The 21,954-nt window shown below is 34.9% G+C and overlaps 1 protein-coding gene across 1 annotated transcript in view; it reads left to right on the top strand.

Moving 5' to 3' along the window:
- The window catches only part of ATG4C (autophagy related 4C cysteine peptidase), a 72,178-nt gene that overhangs the window by 15,837 nt on the left and 34,387 nt on the right, over positions 1 to 21,954 (top strand). Inside the window, 6 exon segments of the mRNA XM_017877217.1 lie at positions 1,983 to 2,216; positions 4,413 to 4,743; positions 7,198 to 7,268; positions 15,150 to 15,286; positions 20,176 to 20,254; positions 20,914 to 20,990. Of these exon segments, the coding sequence (XP_017732706.1) occupies positions 1,983 to 2,216; positions 4,413 to 4,743; positions 7,198 to 7,268; positions 15,150 to 15,286; positions 20,176 to 20,254; positions 20,914 to 20,990 (929 nt within the window).

The raw sequence follows: 21,954 nt of genomic DNA, 5'->3' as shown, positions 1-21,954 counted from the left end.
TAATAATAATAAAAATATAGCCACTTCAGCTTTCTTTTGCTTAAAGTTACATGGTGTATCTTTTTTCATACTTTACACTTTATTTGTGTCTTTACATTTAAAATATGTTTCTAATAGGAAGTACTAGCTGAGTCGTGCTTTTTTATTCAATCTGATAATCTTGCCTTTTAAATTAAGGTATTTAGGGCCAGGCACGGTGGCTCATGCCTGTAATCCCAACACTTTGGGAGTCCGAGGCAAGTGGATTACTTGAGGCCGGGAGTTTGAGAACAGCTTGGCCAACATGGAGACACCTCATCTCAACTAAAAATACAAAAATTAGCCTGGCGTTGTGGTGCATACTTACGTGTAATCACAGCTACTCAGGAGGCTGAGGCACAAGAATTGCTTTAATCCTGGAGGCGGAGATTACAGTGAGCCAAGATTGTGCCACTGCACTCCAGCCTGGGTGACAGAATGAGCCTCTTTCTCAAAAACTATAAATAAATAAATAAATAAATAAATAAATAAATAAATAAATAAATAAATAAATATGTTTAAACCATTTACATTTAATATGATTATTGATAAAGCTAGGTTTAAATATATCATGTCATCATTTGCTTTCTATTTGTTAAATCTTTTCTTTGTTCTCTTTTCTTCCCGTTCTACCTGCTTTTGGATTATTTTTATGATTCTCTTTTATCTCTTTTGTTGTCTTATTAGCTATAACTTTTTATTGTTATTTTAGTGGTTTAAGGTTTATAGTATACATCTCTGACTTATCACAGTGTGCCTTCAAGTGATATACCAATTAACGTGTAGTAAAGAACCTTACAGTATACTTCACCTTCTCCCTCTTGGTCTTTATGATATTATTGTCATACATTTTACTTATTTATATGTTATGCACCCCACACGTTTTACTTATTTATATGTTACACACCCCATAGTAAATTGCTATTATTTTGTTTTGAATAGTCCAATATCCTTCAAAGAGGGTATCATGTTTGGTGTTCTTCATTCCTTTGTGTGAATCTGTATTTCCATCTGGACCAGTGGTTTAATCATGGCTCAGTGCAGCCTCAACCTCCTGGCTCAAGTGATCCTCCCACTTCAGCCTCCCAAGTATCTGCACCGCACCTGGCTAATTTTTTATTTTTTGTAGAAATGAGGATCTCACTATGTTGCCCAGGCGGGAGTGCAGTGGCACAGTCTTGGCTCACTGCAGCCTCTGCCTCCCGAGTTCAAACAATTCCCTTGCCTCAGCCTCTCGAGTAGCTGGAACTACAGGTACCTGCCACCATGCCCGGCTAATTTTTGTATTTTTAGTAGAGATGGGGTTTCACCATGTTGTCCAGACTGGTCTTGAACTCCTGACCTCAAGTGATCCACCTGGCTTGGCCTCCCAAAGTGCTGAGATTACAGGCGTGAGCCACCGTGCCCAGCCAGAATCTTCCTGTTTTAGCCTCCCAAAGTGCTGGGGATTATAGGTGTGAGCTACCATGCCTGGCTAAGGTTTCTTTTAATGCAGGTCGGCTGGTGATGTCTTTTTCCAGCTTTTGTATGTCTGGAAAAGTATTTATTTTGCCTTTGTTTTGAAAGATGTTTTGCTGCGTATAGGATTCTGAGTTAATGATTGTTTTTTTCCGTACTTTAAAGATGTTGCTGCACTATCTTCTTTTGTTTCCGGTAAGAAATCTAATATAATCCTTGTCTGTGTCCCCTCTTCAAAGAGTTAATTATGTATAGAATTAGGATATTATTATTAATAACGAGTATTATTGATAATACCTTATATTAGTTAACGCTACAGTATGTAAAACATTTCAGCATTCATTCTAACTTGATTTTCATAGGCAGAATAAGATTTATCTTTTAAAATTAGAAAAAAGGATTAGAAAGATTGTGACATACTTCACCTCTTAAGACAGTAATGATAATGTTTGTTACCATTATAGACATTTCTCTGGTTTTCTTTAGACCATATGTTTATTTTTTAGATGAAGATAAAACCTTACCTGCAGGATCGGGATGTACAATAGAGGATCACGTAATTGCAGGAAATGTAGAAGAATTTCGTAAAGATTTCATTTCTAGAATATGGCTGACCTATAGGGAAGAATTCCCTCAAATAGAAGGCTCAGCTTTGACAACAGACTGTGGGTGGGGCTGCACATTGAGAACTGGCCAGATGCTCTTGGCTCAAGGACTCATACTACACTTTCTGGGTAGAGGTAAATCAAATCTCTGTTTTTTTTTTTTTGGTGTTGTTTTTGTCGTCGATATTTTTCCATTTGAATTCCAGCTTACAAACTGCATGAAATTCCCTGAGGTTAATTTCTTGACTGAGGTTTTCTAAGGAGTTGTAACTAATTTGGGGTATTGCATGTTTTTTTTGAACTGTGTCAGATATGACTTATATGTAAACTTTCCTGATTCCCTTTTCAAAAATGCAGGTTAAATATACCTGTTATTCTTGGTCACCATTATGAGTTAAGTTAGTTCAATTTTTAGTACCCTTTGGATTTTATTGTTGTTACTGTTTCTTTCCTTTTGGTTGAACTCTGGATTATCTCCAGTTTAGTTAAGTCCTAGGCAGATCAGTAACAGTGACTTTGGGGAGATATGTAGTATTTTTGAAATTTTAAGAGACTTTACTCTAGTTTCTTTATTTTCTCCCTACATGTCAATAATGGCTTAAAAGTATTTTTTTATCTTTATTAGTGTGATTATACTCAGTTATATTAAATCGATTAGACATACTCTTTTAAATTAAAAAAAAAATTTTAGCAATAGGGTCTCACTCTGTTGCTCAGGCTAGAGTGCAGTGATGTAATCATAGCTCATTGCAACTTCGAACTCCTGGGCTCAAGCTATTCTCCTTCCTCAGCTTCCTCAGTAGCTGGGACCACAGGTGTATGCCACCATGCTTAGCTAATTTTTAAACTTTTTTGTAGAAATGTGGTCTCACTATGTTGCCCAGGCTGGCCTTGAACTCCTAGGCTCAAGTGATGCTCCCACCTTGTCCTCCCAAAATGTTGGGATTACAGGTGTTAGCCACTGTGCCTGGCACTAGACATATTCTTAATAAGGTCATCATGCAGTTTTAGACCCTAAAAAATGTCGTTGATGCTTAACTTACATATATATGTTTTTCCTAATGTGCCACCTTTGTGTTAGTCCATTTTTAATATGTACATTTACAGAAATATTTTAATTTACAATTTTGGGATATCATTTGATTATTAAATACTGTCAGATTTTTATAAGTGTTAAGACAGTATCCCTACAATGCATGGCATATATTTAGTAACTTTTTTGTAGAGATTATTGATGAGATTATTTAGAGAGAATGTTTATTGAAGAATGGTGTCGAAAATGTAAGGAAAAATAATTTTTAAAATGGTTTTCTGGGATGATTTATTTATAGTCTTGTGCAGTTGTGGGCAAAGATTGGAATATTTTTCAGTCCTCACTAGATCTCTGAATCTGTGACTTATTTTGTTAACTTAAAATTATATGCATGTTTGGGGATTCTCTTGTTATTCAAAATAGTGACATAATGGATATATTTGATTTTTCGAGGTCTTTGATCTTTTATGATTTCCTTTATTAACTGTTAGAGAATTGTTATTACTCTGTTAATAATGATTAAGTTATTCTGAAGAAATGTAGAGGAAAATATTTTGAAAAAAATTTCAAACTTCCATGGTCAGACTTCTATTTTAACATATAATCAAAACATCCACTTTCTGAAGATATCTCTTATGAGTATCATAAATGTTAGTAAGTATGTTTATTGTGCCTTTGGATAGTCAAGACTGGATGTTTGATAAGCAGTCTGATAATGAAATATAAAAGTCTTTATTTTATCTCAGCACTGTCAAAAACAGAAAAAAGAACACCTGGGATTGTCCATTTTTACCCAAGGTTACTATTTTTTCTTTCTTTTGTCTTGTATTTTTGTAATTTTTTTCTTGATTATGTGAAATTTTGGAAACTACAAAAAAGTACAGAGAATAATACCATTAAGGTATAAACATCATTGATATTTTGGCATATTGTTGTCTTGTACCTTTGTTTTTTAAGCAGTTTTATTGAGCTATAACCTATGTACCATAAATTCACTCATTTCAAGTGAACAATTCAATGGTTCTTAGCATAGTTATAGAGTTCCACAATCATCACCATAAATCTAATTTTAGAACATTTTTATCATCCCTTGAAGAAACCTTGTACTCATTAGCAGCCACTCCCAATACCTCTCCATAAGCAACCATTAATCTACTTTTTGTTTCCATATATTTGCCTGTTTTTGAATTTACTATCTTAGTAACCCAAATGACCTTAAATGCTACATATTTATTTTAGTAGAATTGTTTAAGTATCTATTTAAAAGATCTGAACACTTTGCTTTGGAACTACTATAGCTTGGACCTGGCCTGATGCTTTGAATATTGAAAATTCAGACTCTGAGTCATGGACTTCCCACACTGTCAAAAAATTTACTGCATCATTTGAAGCATCGCTTTCAGGGGAAAGAGAACTCAAAACCCCAACAATTTCTCTGAAGGAAACAATTGGGAAATATTCAGATGATCATGAAATGCGAAATGAAGTTTATCACAGGAAAATCATCTCTTGGTTTGGTGATTCCCCCTTGGCTCTTTTTGGCTTACATCAACTAATAGAATATGGAAAGAAGTCTGGGAAAAAAGCAGGAGATTGGTATGGACCAGCTGTGGTTGCTCACATTTTAAGGTAAATTGTTTTAAAATCTTTCTTCTTGTGATAGAGGTCCCCAGGATCAAGAGATACTGATTTTTGCAATTTGTATATATAATTGGAACTTTAATAGTCTAACTGTATGAGAATGTTGATAAAGACGCTTTCATTTGCCTATAAAGAAAAAAGAAGACCTATTGCGGCTCAAGTTACATTTAATTTATTTACTGACAAATTTTTCTTCTCTTTCTCTTAGATATAGATATGCCAGGTCTCTTTCTAACCAAGTTTTCATTAGAATACCTTATTGAAATGCTCTAAACACTAACATCTCTTTCAACCTTGGAACATGCATAACATTATAGTTTTTTTTTTAATAGTGTAACCTGGGGGCTGTAATGTACTGATAGTGTAATGAAATGTCAAGAGCTAAAATTGATGTTTTCAGCATTTCTTTGCACACATCAAATTCTTGTGAATTGTAAATGTATGGCACTATTAATAATATAATTATATCATGGTAAAAGTAAAGGATCTGTGACATTCAGGATAGTTAGAAAAAAGTTGAAAGTCGAATTTCACTTTACTTCAGCTTTTTATGTACCATTTATTTCGATACCAAGTTTTAAAAAAAATTATCTTATTTGTGTGTGTATCCCATTTTTGTTATAAACTAAATCATTAATATTTCATAAAAGTATAGCATGTGATTTAAATTTACTCCATTTAAAATCATGTATAAATTTGAAATCATTACAAAGCACTTTTGCATAACATGCTCCTATATTTTATAGGTCAGATGCTTACAGCTGAAAAGTATTTGCCTAATGTTATTAATTTGATTGTTAATAATATATCAATTCCAACTTGGTATGACATTTATAAGAGCATAATCATAAAAGCATAGTTTCTACCCTTCAAGATGTTCTCTACTGCGGGGGACAGCAAACTTTTTCTGTGAAGTGTCAATGGTAAATATTTTAGGCTTCACAGGTCTTGTAAAGGTTTCTGTTGACCATCTTTCCTCTTCCTCCTGTCCTTTAAAACTGTCAAAACAGGCCGGGCTCGGTGGTTCACGCCTGTAATCCCAGCACTTTGGGAGGCCGAGGCGCGCGGATCACGAGGTCAGGAGATTGACACCATCCTGGCTAACACGGTGAAACCCCGTCTCTACTAAAAAAAAAAGAAGCACAAAAAATTATCTGGGCGTGATTGCGGGTGCCTATAGTCCCAGCTACTCGGGAGGCTGAGTTAGGAGAATGGCGTGAACCGGTGAGGCGGAGCTTGCAGTCAGCCAAGGTCGCACCAGGGCACTCCAGCCTGGGCGGCAGAGCGAAACTGTGTCTCAAAAAACAACAACAACAACAACAAAAAACTGTCAAAACCATTCTTACCTTGCAGATGGTACAAAAACAGGACACAGGTTTTATTCAGTTTATTGGCATAGTTTGCCAATCTTTTTTCTACACTAACACATAAGAACATGAATAATAGGGCATTTTAAATTAAATAATTACATATATTGTTAAATAAAATTATATTTCTACAATTTGCATAATCACCCTTTACAGATATTGTGATTGTTTTCACATCATGTACAGCATTGAGAACATTATACTTACTTAGGAATATTGTTTAATTTATATTTTTACTTGTATAATTTCAAGAGCAAAACTCTGTCTCAAAAATAAAAACCAAAAAAAAAAACTGTCAAAACCATTCTTAGCTTGCAGATGGTATAAAAACAGGACACAGGTTTTATTCAGTTTATGGGCATAGTTTGCCAATCTTTCTTCTATGTGCTTATCACATAGGAACATGAATAATAGGACATTTTAAATTAAATAATTACATATACAGTTAAATAAAATTATATATCCACAATTTGCATAATCACTGTTTACAGATACTGTGATTTTTTTCACGTCATGTACAGCATTGAGAATATTATACTTAGGAATATTGTTTAATTTACATTTTTACTTATATAATTTCAAGACTTGAAATTAGGAAATTCATTTGTTTAGGTCGTACAGGTTTTTGAATGAAGGAAATAAGTCATGCTGTTGTTTAAAGAATGAAAAGTTTCTTAAGTGTACCAGAGGACAGACACAGTAATTGACTTCTAGTCAGTAATGTAAGTTAATTTGCAGCAAATCTTGCAGCATATTCATACCACTGGTAAGGTGAGTGGTTGAGAGAAATCCTTCGTTTTGGAGGGAGAGGAGTAGAGCTTTATACCCAATAATTTTTTAAATGTATTTTGTAATTTATGTTTTAATGTTCTTTGAGTAATTTAATGTAATATTCAACTTTGAAAATTTTAGTCTGATGTCTGATACCATTCAGATAATAGTTTTTGACAGCAGACACTATGAATTAAATAGGAAAGTCACAAAACTGCTGGCATTTTTTCCTTCTTAAATTAAATCTTTAGTTACCAATAGGAAATGTTAGGATTTTGAAGGATAATGCTTATTATTTTCTCAGAAAAGCAGTTGAAGAAGCAAGACACCCTGATTTACAAGGAATAACTATTTATGTTGCACAAGATTGTACAGGTAAGGAATGTATATAATTCTAATTTTATCTGTTTTATTTGGTCATACTTTTATATGTGTTTAGCTTATCCCAGTAATACTGTAAATGATTATGAAGGTAGGGACCATGTCTTATACATTTTTGTTCCTAAATGTAGTAAGCACTTAATAAAAATATTTTTTGATTGAATACATACTATGAATTTTAGTTGTGATATTAAAATAAATTCTCAAAGAATTTCAGCATTTCAAATAATTACTTTAAAAGAGATAGGCAGGAGAATTTAACATAGGTATATATTTGGGCTGCATGTATGCTGGGTATCATTTCATTGGTGGATGTGTTTCAAGGAAAGAAAATTCTTAGTTTATCTTATGAGGAATTGAATATATTTCTCACTAATACTTCAGTAAATCATCTAATAATGATGCAGCTATTGTCCAGTTTTGCTTTGTTCTATTGTTTTGGGTTTTCTTTTTGATGATCACTCTCTATACAGGTTATTTTTTATCCAAAATGTTTGAGACCACAGGTATTTCTGATTTTGTATTTTTTTGGACCTTTCAATATTTGCACGTACATAATGAGATATCTTGGGGATGGAACTGAAGTCTAAACATGAAATTCATTTATGTTTTGTATACTCCTTATACACATAGCCTGAAGGAAATTTCATACACTATTTTTAACAATTTTGTGCATGAGACAAAGTTTTGCCCATGTTTTGATGGCAACCCATCACATGCAGTCACATGTAGAATTTTCACTTGTGAAAATGCTGTGCTCTTAAAGTTTGAGATTTTGGATTAGGAATGAGCAACCTGTAGTAATTTTGAAACTTTGTTGCGGATAAAATAGACACCTTAATTCTTTTTTTTTTTTTTGAGACGGAGTCTTGCTCTGTCGCCCAGGCTGGAGTGCAGTGCCGCCATCTCCGCTAACTGCAAGCTCCGCCTCCCAGGTTCACGCCATTCTCCTGCCTCAGCCTCCCCAGTAGCTGGGACTACAGGCGCCGGCTACCACCCCCGGCTAAGATTTTTGTATTTTTTTAGTAGAGACGGGGTTTCACCATGTTAGCCAGGATGGTCTCGATCTCCTGACCTTGTGATCCGCCCGCCTCGGCTTCCCAAAGTGCTGAGATTACAGGCGTGAGCCACCGCGCCGGGCCGACACCTTAATTCTTAATAAAATAAAAATGGCTTAGCCACCTCATGCTGTTAAGTGTATTTTTTACAGGAATACTGTTACAATAGTAAAATATGTTAATGTTTTAGAAAAGTTAAATATATTTCAATCACGTTTTAATACAATCTATAAAATGCTTAAGGTTACCCTGATAACCAGCTAGTGTTTGTAGTATGTAATAATAGTTACCAAATATTCATGCGTTTTTGTTTGGCCCTTTGTTAAGGTTAATTTCTTTGTAAAGAAAGACTAATATCCATAATTATAGCCATATGAAAAGAAAAGGTCTAAATTTTCAGATAAGTATATGAGTTTTGCAGGTACTATGTTTGTTTTTCAAGTAGGAAGTCTTGCAAAATATTTGCTGTGTTAAATAGTTCTAATTAAGCCTAAGGATATACCTGAACAAGTAATCATTAAATGAATGTATGAATTTGCCTTTTGTGCTTTTATTGACACAGTCAGCCTAGATATTTGCTACATATAATTAATTAAGCAAACATTACAATGTTCCTTGTTATAGAAATGGCTTGTGTAATTTGAAGTAGTTCTTAAAATTTTTGTCGTTCATGTTTAAGATTCCTAAAGGGAGAACTTGTATTTGTATAATTTGATAGACTATGAGATTAGGAATTAAGTGAAACTAGATTTTATCAATGATTTATTCCGCCTTTGTCTTCATTCGTGTTTTTAAAGGTTTTGTTTTCCATTTATTTTCTCTTTTTCTTATTCTGTGTTCTCTTCCTTTGTAATTGCATCTATTTTTATGGCTTTAAATACTTAGGACTATGTACTGTGTACTCGGACTTAAAAGTACATTTTTAGGGCCGAGCATGGTGGCTCATGCCTGTAATCCCAGCACTTTGAGAGGCCACGGTGGGGGGCTCACTTGAGCCCAGCTGTTTGAGACCAACCTGGGCAACATGGTGAAACTCCATAACTACAAAAAATACGAAACTGAGTTGAGCATGGTGGTGACATGCCTGTAGTCCCAGCTACTTGGGAGGCTGAGGTGGGAGGATCACTTGAGCCCTGAAAACGGAGTTGCAGTGAACTGATACTGTGCCACTGAACTCCAGCCTGGGCAGCAGAGTGAGACTCTGTCTCAAAAAACTACATTTCTAATCCTACCAGAGTCAAAATGTGATAACACATATTTTCTGCCACCTTTCAAATATCTCCACTTACATATTCTACAAACACTTCAAATTCAGCATGTTTATAAGTACACTTACTGTTTCCCTCGGTCCCACCCCTTTTTCTTTCTACTTTCTCTTGACTAATAGTGGCATGTCCACCTATGTACTCAAGTCCTGAGTAGAACCCACTTATTCTTGACCGCTTTTTCGTTGCTTATATTATATTTAGTCAGTCAACATTTAAGAAAATGGTCCTGAAATCTGTTCTCTCATCTCCATTCTCGTTGATTTAGATCAGACCCTTACTTCTTGCTTGGACTTTAACTTGATTTCCCTGTCTCTCTTCCCTTTTTGGTCCATCTGATCAAAAGAAGCTGATCATGTCCCTTTATCTACAAACCAATGAATGAATGCCCATTAACTGTAGTCTCATGTTATCTTGGCATATGAAGCACAATGAAGTCCTTTATATAATTTGTCCTGAACTACATTTCCAGCATCACCTTCTAACACTATCTTCCATACACAGTACACGAAAGTATTTTCCACCCTCAAGCCATTCCTTAGACATGGTGTCATTATCTTTATCCCCATGCCTTTGTGCATATTATTGCCTCTGCTTGGAATGCTCTTTATTATTAGAATGCCTCTTGTTAAGTCTGATTCATTCTTCAAGAACACGCACAAAGGTTACACCTTTGGCAGTCTTTCCCAACTCTTGTTAGGCGGAATTAGTTTACTTTTCCTCTGTGGTCTGTAACATTTTGGCAATACTTCTATTAAATATTGTACTTGTAATTCACTTGTGATATCACCTTATAATTATCTGTTTCTTATATATAATGATTGTTGAGGTAGCAGGCGTAGAAGTAAGGTGTCAGAATCATTTGGTTGAGATTTGCTGCTGTAATGAGCCTCTGTTACAGAATTGGACTATGTCATAGCCCTTACATTTATATTGGAAGTGGAGGGAAAATACCAAACGATTGGGCTCGACATTCTTTGAAGTCAGGATCTTATTTATTGTATACTTCTCTAGTATAGAATACATCAATAAATAGCAGGTCCTCAATAAATGTTTGTTGATTAAAGATGAAGGGTAAGAATGCAATCTCCATCCTGATGAGGGAGAGCTACCATGGCATTTTTGTAGCTTTGGTTTCAATTGACTATGGGAGATAGGGGAGTTAGGTGAAGAGAAGAATTTGATAGCTCAGTGTAAATTTGGAATTTAAAGGAAAGAACTGGGACAGAAGTGGCAGAATTTCCTATTCAGCTCTTCTGGGAAGATCAGAAGAGTTTCATTCAACTGACAAGGAGTACGGATGTAAAGTATGTTTTGAATAAAACTACTTTAATTTGAATAAAATAAAATTTTGTCTATCTTTGCTTCTACCAAATCCTCCTATTTTCTCTTGAACTGTGGTACTTAGACTGTCATACCCAACACCCTACCAGAACTGCTCTTTTCTCTTTCTCTCTCTCTTTTTTTTTTTTTTTTTTTGAGACAGGATTTTACTCTGTTGACCAGGCTGGAGCGCAGTGGTGCAATCATAGCTCACTGTTACCTAAAACTCCTGAGCTCAAGTGTTGCTCCTGCCTCAGCTTCCCAAGTGACTAGCATTAAAGGCATGCATCACCATCTCTGGCCAATTTTGAAATTTTTTATAGAGATGGGGGGTCTTGCTGTGTTGCCTAGGCTGGTCTTGAACTCCTGGCTTCAAGTGATCCTCCTGTCACAACCTCTCAAAATGCTGGGATTATAAACATGAGCTGGCCAGGTGTGGTGGCTCACACCTGTAATCCCAGCACTTTGGGAAACCGAGGCGGGGGTATCACAGGGTCAGGAGTTTGAGACCAGCCTGGCCAATATGGTGAAATCCAATCTCTACTACAAATAAAACAATTAGCTGGATGTGGTGGCAGGTGCCTGTAGTCCCAGCTACTCGGGAGGCTGAGGCAGGAGATTCACTTGAACCCGGGAGGTGGAGGCGGCAGTGAGCCAAATCGTGCCACTGCACTCCAGCCTGGGAGACAGAAGGAGACTCCATCTCAAAAAAAAAAAAAAAAAGCATGAGCCATTGTGCCCACCCCAAAACTGCTCTTACCAATAATTTAATCTTTCTAAGCCTCGTAGTAACTTCTCAGTCCTCATATCACACAATCTGTCAGTAGCATTTGACAGCGTCGACTCTTTCCTCTTCTTCCTTACAACATTTTGTTTACTTGATTTCTAGACACTACTCTGTAGATTTTCCCTCTACCTCCTTATTCACTCCTTCACAGCCTCGTTTGTTGGTTTTTCCTCATCTCCTTGATTTCTAAAAATGCTGTTTTAGTGCTCAGCATTTAGACTTCATCTCATCTCTTTTTCTGTCTATGCTGATTTGAATTCACCAAGTCTCGTGGCTTTATAATGCAGATGGTAATCTGCATGTTGGTAACTCCCAAATTGATAGATCCATCCTAGTCCTCTCTCCAAGCTCTAGTTGCATATGTCCCTGTCTACTCAACCTTTCTGTTTACCTAACAAGTATCTCAAACTTACCGTGTCTAAAACTGAATTCCCAGTTCTCCCTCCTATATTTTCCCCTCCTCCAGTCTTCCATGTCTTTGTAAATGGCAAACCATTTACAAATGGTTTGCTTAAACCAAAACCCTTCAAATCACTTGTGACTCAATTTTTTCTCTCACATCTTACATTTAATAGTGAGTCCTTACTTTATCTTCAGATACATGAACTGATCACTTTTTTTTTTTTCTTTTGGAGATAGAGTCTCACTCTGTTGCCCACGTTGGAGTGCAGTGGCATGATCTCGGCTCACTGCAACCTCCGCCTCTCAGGTTCAAGCGATTCTTCTGCCTCAGCCTCCCGAGTAGCTGGGATTACAGGTGCCTGCCACCATGCCCAGCTAATTTTTTGTATTTTTAGTAGAGACAATGTTTCGCCATGTTGACCAGGCTGGCCTCGAACTCCTGACCTCAAGTGATCCACCCACCTTGGCCTCCCAAAGTGCTAGGATCACAGGTATGACCCACCGCGCTTGGCTGAACTGATCACTTTCTACTACCTGTAAGTGACCATTCCCTATTTTTTTTTTTATTTTATTTTTGACATGGAGTCTGGCTCTGTCACCCAGGCTGGAGTGCAGTGGCGTGATCTCCACTCACTGCAAGCTCCACCTCCCGGGTTCACGCCATTCTCCTGCCTCAGGCTCCCAAGTAGCTGGTACTACAGGCGCCCGCCACCGCGCCCGGCTAATTTTTTTGTATTTTTACTAGAGATGGGGTTTCACCGTGTTAGCCAGGATGGTCTTGATCTCCTGACCTCGTGATCCGCCCACCTCTGCCTCCCAAAGTGCTGGGATTACAGGCTTGAGCCACTGTGCCCCGCCGACCATTCCCTGTTTTTACAGTTACTACCTTTGTTCAAGCCCCCATCATCTCTTGCTGGATAACTGCAATGGCTTTGTAACTATTCTCTGTGCTGTAGCCCTTGCCCCTGTAGCCTATTTTAGTTTTAGAGTAAAATGAAAGCAAGTTTATTAAGTAAAGGAATAAAAAAATTGCTACTCCATAGGCAGAGCAGCCCCTTGCCTGTGCAGTCTATTATGAACACAGGAAACAGGCTGTTAAACTGAGTCAGATTAGTACATCCCTAAACAATTCTTCAATGGTTTCCCATCACTGAAAAACTGGTCTTTATAATGGTTTTCAAGAGTTCACACAATCTGTCTTCATTCTCCTCTATATAATGTTATCTTCTAATCTCATTTCCTCCTACTGTACCCCTTGTTTACTTCCCTCCAGAAGACTGTCCTCTTGTTCCTGGGACGTGCTAATTATACTTCTGCCTTAAGATATTTGTACTTTTTGATCTTTTAACTTGGAATGCTTTTCCCCTAGGAATCTGTATTACTTGGTTTCTTTCTTTTGGTTTTGACTCAAATACTACTTTCTCATAAGATCTTCCCTGGCCACCTTATTTTAAATTGCCTTGCCCTCAGCATTTCCTGTTTACCCTTCTCTCTTTGTTTTTTCAAAACACACATCACCATGTGTATTTCCTCCATGAGCATGCATGCTCAAGGAGAGTGGGAATTTTTCTGTTTTGCCTACTGCTGAAAGCCCAGTGTCATATAGTAGCTAGCTGTCAATAAGTATCTATTGAATACATAAATCAGATAGGTATTTTTTTAAAACTTTTATTTTAGATTCAGGGGCACATGTGGTACTTGTTAGATAGGTAAACTTATGTCACGGGTGTTTGTTGTACAGATGATTTCATCACCCAGGTATTACACCTGGTACCCAGTGGTTATTTTTTCTGCTCCTCTCTCTCCTCCCACCCTCCACCCTCAAGTATACCCGAGTGTCTATTGTTCCCTTCTTTGTGTTCGAGAGTTCTAATCATTTAGCTCCTACTTTTAAGTGAGAACATGCAGTATTTGGTTTTCTGTTCCTGTGTTAGTTTGCTAAGGATAATGGCCTCCAGCTTCAACCATGTTGCCACAAAAGACGTGATCTCATTCTTTTTTATGGTTGCATAGTATTCCATGGTGTGTATGTACCACATTTTCTTTAATCTGTCAGACGGGCACTTAGGTTGATTCTGTGTCTTTGCTGTTGTGAATAGTGCTGCAGTGAACATTCGTGTGCATGTGTCCTTATGGTAGAATGATTTATATTTTCCTGGGTATATACACAATAATGATTGCTAGGTCAAATGGTAGTTTTGTTTTTAACTCTTTGAGGAATTGCCATACTTCTTTTCTACAATGGTTAAACTAATTTACACTCCCACCAGTGGTATATGAGCATTCCCTTTTCTCCACAACCTCGCCAGCATCTGTTACCTTTAGACTTTTTAATAATAGCCATTCTGACTGGTGTGAGATGGTATCTCATTGTGGTTTTGATTTGCATTTCTCTAATGATCAGTGGTATTGAGCTTTTTAAAATATGCTTATTGGCTACATGTATGTCTTCTTTTGAAAAGTGTCTTTTCATGTCCTTTGCCCACATTTTAATGGAGTTGTTTGTTTTTCTCTTGTAAATTTGTTTAAGTTCCTTACAGATGCTGGATATTAGACCTTTGTCAGATGTCTAGTTTGCAAATATTTTCTCACATTCAATAGGTTATCTGTTTACTATTTTGATAGTTTCTTTTGCTGTGCAGAAGCTCTTAGTTTAATTAGATCCCATTTGTCAATTTTTGCTTTTGTTGAGATTGTTTTTGGTGTCTTTGTCATGAAATCTTTGCCTGTTCCTATGTCCAGGATGGTATTGCCTAGGTTGTCTTCTAGGGTTTTTACAGTTTTGAGTTTTACCTTTAAGTCTTTAATCTATCTTGAGTTGATTTTTGTACATGGTGTAAGGAAGTGGTCCAGCTTCAGTCTTCTGTGTATGGCTAGCCAGTTATCCTAGTGGTATTTTTAACTTACTAAGACATTTCTGGTGATGCCAGAGATGACATAGCCAACTGTCCATTGCGGGTGGAGGATAAATTTGGGTAAAAATATTTCTGAAAATCACTTTTATATAAAATTTAATACATATTCATTATGTTTTTCTCAGTTTACAATTGTGATGTAATTGATAAACAGAGTGCTTCCATGACTTCTGATAACGCAGATGACAAAGCTGTTATTATTCTAGTTCCTGTTAGACTTGGTGGAGAAAGAACCAACACCGACTACTTAGAATTTGTGAAGGTATGAAATAAGCGCTGATTTTTTTTAAGGCAATACTAGCTAATATGAAAAATATAGAAGGTTTGCAATTTTTTTTTCTGTTAAATGAGTAGTGATGATTTTACAGTTGTATGTCGTAAAGTTTGACATTAGAGATTTTAAATTTCAGTATTATAAGACCAATGTGAGTTGAAGAGCACAGTGTTCTATAACAATGAAAAGCCTTTTAATCTTTGTAGCTAATCAGGGAGACACAAATGCAGCAATAATCATAACCTGTAATATAGTTAGTTTCATTATTCTTATTTGTAATTTTAAGTATGTATCTTTATTCATAAAACTAGCATTAAACTATATCACATTAATTATTGAAAAAACTCTATTACTGCTGTATTATCTCATAATATGTTTCCTGTGACACCATGATGTCAATAAGAGATGAGATTATTTATGTAGATAGAAATAATGAAGATATGAAGATAGTATTTGGAGGAGTTCCAACTTTGTTTTTTTTCATCTTAGCCAGTTAAAAATCGGTTCTTTGTGGAGCACATTGTTTGGTTTCTTGCACCAAAAGAACCTGTGTAGTTATGTTATCTTGTTTTGGGCACCAAGACATTCACTTACGATAAAATATCTTGGAAATAGTTTCTGATTAAGGTGAAAGTTTTTAGATTTTTTCGTAGTTTCAATAAAATTCTTCATTTTTTAGTAGTCTCTTTTTGTAGCAATAGTTGGAATTCTTCTTTAACTGGAGTGTTACGGGATATAGTAATGTTGAAATAAAGTCTGGATCTGTCTTTTATGATTAATAACAATTTGTTCCTTCCGTGAGGCATTAATCCCATATTATGGTCTCTGTATATTTAGTTGGAACATCTGTTCTCAGGGTAGATTGTGCTAATTCTAGAAATCTAAAGCAATTGTTTTTAACATATGATACATGGAAGTTTTTTAGCTGGTAAAGGGGCTTTTCTTAATAGTTACTAAGATTTTGGAAGCACATTTGTTACAGTAACAATACTGTGATATATCAATGACATATTAATCTTCCAAATAAAGGTAAGGTTTTGATGTCTGACATGTATCTTTAGTAGGGTTATTGGTGCAGTGTGAGAAACTGTAAACCACTTCATGTAGAGAAGCTGTTGAGGGTTTTGAGACTTCTGACATGTTGTCATCTCTAGGTGGGTTCTAATCAAATCTGAACTGGATTCTTTTTTGCCTTCTCTACTACCATGAGATGATTAGAAACTGATGCAGTCTTGGAACTGATTCCTTTAGCCAAAGTTTCATTCCTGGTGGAATGGGCTGCAGATGGCTTCAGGCATGTTTCATCTGACTGAGGACTTTGCTATTTGGTGGTATTGATAGTATTCATCAGATGGTCACACTGCCTAATGCTCTTGAGTGATTCATGGTTAATAGCTTAACCATGGTTTGTAGTGAAATGTAGCATCCTGCTACATTGTATGAGGAGAAGGAAATTTGGTGTGTGTTTTATTAGTCCTTACCACAGGAGGTTTATTTATTTATATTAATTTTTTTAAGGACCTGGAATGAGGAAAATCCAGGATGTTCTTTTTCTTCAGCAAGACAAATTAGGACTTTTCTTTTTGTAGTGAAACAAACTATGGTTAAGCTGTTAAAGTGAAGCCTCAGTACCTAACATATAGGAGTTACTCAATACATATTTGTTAACCCTAATTTTTATAATACTTTTCAATATAAATTTATCTAAAAGACATAGAGAAGTTAAGTGATATATTCAAGGTCAGATAGCAAACTGGTAGCAGAGACTAGACTTTTCTTGACTCTTAAGTTTTCATATTTTCTCTAACACATGAACTTTTGAAAGGTAACATTTTCTTGAACTTCTACTAACTCTATATACACTGTAGTCCACTAAAGTGGGAGAGCAGTGACTGATGAAACATTTTGATTTTCCAGTTAGGTAAAAATGGCTGTAATGGTTAAGTGGAGTAGGTTATATGATAGGTATTATGTTTGGCCAGAGGGAATGGTTGAGTCAAAGCCCAAATGAGAGCATGTAAAGAGGTATTCACTTAGAAGTGAAAGGGTAGTGTGTTCATTAGCCCTAAAAGAAAATTTTTTTTTTCTTTTTTTCATATATGGTCAGCCATTGTATTTTTTCCTGCCAAACCAATGTACATTGGTGAATCTAAAATTTACTGTTTAGTTCTATTTTTCAAATTTATTAAACAAGGTATTTCAGAGATAGTGCCAACATAGCATTCTGCTACATTGTATGAGAAGAAGGAAATTTGTTGTGTGCTTTATTAGTCCTTACCACAGGAGGTTTATTTATTTATGTATGTATATATTTTTAAGGACCTGGAATGAAGAAAATCCAGTATGTTCTTTTTCTTCAGTGAGACAAATTAGGACTTTTCTTTTTGACTGATTACTTCAGTCTTATTTATTGCTTCATGGATACAGCTCAATAAATTTTCACCACTAGAAAAATAACTGTGAAGAAGCTCTTTTAGGAACTGAAAAGTGTTTCAATCCAAAGATACAGCCTCTTATATGTAATGGCATTCTAGCTCCTAATCTGCTTCTAAGCATTTATTGCTAAACCTATTGCTCTAATGCGTTGCAAGGGAAATACAAATGTCAAGAACCAAAGTCTTTCTTCCATTACTTAAAACCATTCGTTTTCTGAGGAGAGTGTTGCAAGGGAAATACAGATGTCAAGAACCAAAGTTCTTTCTTCCATTACTTAAAAAACCATTCGTTTTCTGAGGAGAGTCAGTGACAATCCTTGCTAAATATTTTTTTCTTTCTTTTCTCATTTGTAAGAGACAGAACTTTCACTGCCTCACAGGTCTCTATGATATAAACATTGCATTTCAACTGATTAGACTGCCTCACGGTAAAGTAAGGCACTCTCTAATTGTATTAAGGATTTTATTTAGGGGAAAACAGTAGAATTCTTTATTGATAAGTAACTTTTACTATTTAGTGAGATTTTGATACAATTTTATCTTTATTTTAGTTAGCTCGAAGATTTTAACCTGATATGCCTTCTCTGTTTTATTTAACTTTTTTCAGTTGCAGCTCTCCATTTCAGAAAAAACTTTATGATATTTTTACAATACTAAAAATATACAAGGTTGTTCTTTAGAGGGTGTCCGAGTCCATTTTTTCCTGCTATAACAGAATACTGGAGACTGAGTAATTTATAGAGAACAGAAATTTATTCTCTCACAGTTCTGGAGGATGGAAAATCTAAGATCAAGGCACTGGCATCTGATGAGGGTCTCCTTGTTGCGCTCTCACATGGTGGAAGGCAGAAGGGCCGAAACGGAGTGAACGCTGTCCTCATGTGGCAGAGAAGCAGGAGAGAGAACCCACTCCTACAAGTCCTTTTATAGCAACATTGAGATTTTGATACAATTTTATCTTTATTTTAGTTAGCTGTAAGATTTTAACCTGATATCTCATTCATGCAAGCTCTGCCCTCATGACTTCTAAACACCTCCCCACAGGCTCCAGCTTTCAACACTGTATTGGGGATTAAGTTCCCACACATGAATTTTGGAGGGAATAAAAATGTTCAAACTATAGTGGAGGGTTACTTATAACAGGGAGAACTTGGAACGACTTAAATATTTATAGTGAAAGTTTTAAAGCACATTTTGTTGTCATCATAAAATAGAATATTTTTCAGCTACTACATATTGTTAATATAGATTTCTATTTATTGATAGGAAAAGATATTCATGACATAATGAGCAACAAAAGGTTACAATGGCATATGTTGTGAGATTTCACATATATAAAGTTGTATTTGTAAATCTCTGTGTGTATATATATAATATAGACAGATGTTAAGAAGGTATTCCCTCAAATGTTAATAATGATGAGCTTTGGTGTTGGAATTTTGGAAAAGTTTTACTTTTTTCTGTATTTCCTGTATGTTTGTGTGTTCTCTATGGTTTGGTTACTTGTTAAAGGAAAAAGAACATTTGTCCATATATTCTTTATTTTTGTATGTTATAGATTTCAAAACATCCTCTCATTTAAGAGAAGGAAAGCTTAACTATTGTTTAATAGTTTTGGGATTTTATAACCTATACTTTATCATTATTTGTGTTTTATAGGATATATCAAAATTATTGCAGGAACTATTGATAAGACATTAATTCATTCCACTAGACATTTTAAACTTACTCAATTGGACATGTTTTTAAAAAGATATAGAGTTGATTTGGCCTAACTTAGAGTTCTACTTAGAATAGATTGCTGAGGGGTGTATTAAATAATTTATTGTGGTATTCCTGATATTTTATGATTAGTAAAATAAATTGGCTTTAAATGCAGTAATAATTATTATTTTCCTTGGATTAAGTTGTTTTCATTACTCTTTATATTTATTTCAAATGAAGTAGCATAAAAAATTTGAGTGAATGCCATTGATTAGAAAATGGCTTTCAGTTTGCGATTCTAAGACTCAAGGTTCAATGAAAACAGCAATAAGGTCTAAGAACTATTGTTAGCATTTCAAAAAGCCTGACAAAAATTTTACGTTGATCACAGTGAGGCTGCACCAGCTAACTGGAAGGCTAAGTGTATTGGCTTTGGCAGGAATTTTATTGCCTTAAGGTGATAAAATTGATTATCTCTCTATGTAGTAGTTGTTTAATGTTGTTGAGCAACATGCTGATCAAAATATTTGATTTGTCATGTTAATGTTGAGTGATTTAAAGAAGAGGAAGGCAGTTTGGAAGACAAGTGGATTTCAGAACCTGGGTGCAAATGTAATATAAATGATAACTGGTAGTGGTAAATTTGGGAACTACTAATATTAGTAATAGAAATTGGTTTGCTTTGAATAATTACCACTTGTCTCTTGACTAAATCTGTATTAATTTTTTTTGGCGCAGGGTATTTTAAGCTTGGAATATTGTGTGGGTATTATTGGTGGCAAACCTAAACAGTCATATTACTTTGCTGGATTTCAAGGTTAGTGATTTAGTAAAATATATTTCTTCATTATTTTCTTTTAAAAATCAGAAAGTTAATATGAGATCATCTGGAAACAGGATGATTAACAGAGCAAAGAGAGTACCTTATACATTCATCAGTCCTACTATAGCCACTCATTTGTCATTTGGTCCACAACATAATTAGATTCTGTAAAATGTATGTTTAATTTCTGTTATTGCATAAACAAGGCATAATTTATTGGTTGCACTAAACTTCAGAAGACATTGCTGCCACATTCTGGCAGTTGCTGTTTACACATTTACTTTTTACCAGTTTTAGTGGTGCAAGTTGATGATAAAATGACAAGCAATATGTTCTTCCTGTCAAGATAAAGAAGTGCAATACATTTTTCATATGCAAACTGTAGAATATAATTGTGTGTTTGTGAAAGTAATTTTATCACCAAAAATTAAATGACAGTCTCATCACTTTATAAAAATTCTGCTTATACAAGCATATTTGATTATGCAAAAGTTAATCTATCCTGTGCAAACCTATGTTTCAGTCAATGAGTATCAGTCTGGCAAGCTGTTACTCCCAGATTTTTTTCAGCTATTCTACATAGAAATTGGATTGTAAGCGGTGTAATAATAAGGTGTTTTTTGAATTACTTGTCTTCTGTTTTGTCCTTGTAGATGACAGTTTGATTTACATGGATCCTCATTACTGCCAATCTTTTGTAGATGTCAGCATAAAGGATTTCCCTCTTGAGGTACTATGGATAAAGAGCTGATACTGTTTTCTTACCATATGAAGTAAACTAATTATTTAGAGATGTGCTAGGTAGCTATACTTTTATAGTATTATAACTACTGGTTAATAATCAATATTTTACTGATTTATAGAACCATAATTAACACAGTGGTCAAAGGTTAAGTACTTTGTTGCTGAATTTTAATTTATGATATACTTTTTTCTTCATTTATCTTTGTCTCTAACTTGTTAGAAACCCTGGCCATACTAAAATAAATGATCAAGTCTCCAAGTAATTTTGTATAGAGACAGCTAAACAGTGTTGAAGAATTTAAAATGTTAGGCCTGTTTAAAAAAAAAGAAAAATAGAAGGGGATAGACAGGTTAGAGTAACAAAGTGACTTAATGAGATTATCTGCTAAATTATTTTGCTTTGAGTACAGTAATTAAATCTTAGCCTTTAGTTGGAAGTTTTCAAGAGCTTAGTTGGGTTTCTAATTTTTTTTTTTTTAGTTTTTATTTCTTAACCTCTTCTTTTCCTTTATATAGGTCATTTTGTGATCCAGTATTTTTTCAGAAAAATTTGAGAGTACATAAATGAAACATGTAATTATTACATGGTTTTGATTGTTTTCCCAGTTGGTGCTTTTACAGACTAAAGTAATTTTACAGAATAAAATAATTTAAATCACTTGAGTGTCATGGATCACTAATTTTCAAGGACTCAATGAGTTGCAAATGTATTTGAATACTTTGTTTTAGTAATTGCTTGCTAGCTAATATTAACACCTAATAGTATTTAAGAGGTAGAATGTTGAAAATAGATAAACCACAAGGTTAAAATCTGGTTCAGAAAGATACATTATAAAACATTTTGGCATCCTTTGTAAACTATTACTTCAATTAAAGTATAAGCATCTGGAGGCCAGACATCAGGTCTATTTTGTTCTTTCTTTTTTTTTTTTCTTTTTTTTTTTTTTTTT

This window comes from Rhinopithecus bieti, unplaced genomic scaffold (genome assembly GCF_001698545.2).
Source record: "Rhinopithecus bieti isolate Rb0 unplaced genomic scaffold, ASM169854v2 scaffold_6380, whole genome shotgun sequence".
NCBI lineage: Eukaryota > Metazoa > Chordata > Mammalia > Primates > Cercopithecidae > Rhinopithecus > Rhinopithecus bieti.
This window is presented reverse-complemented; position numbering and strand designations above follow the sequence as displayed.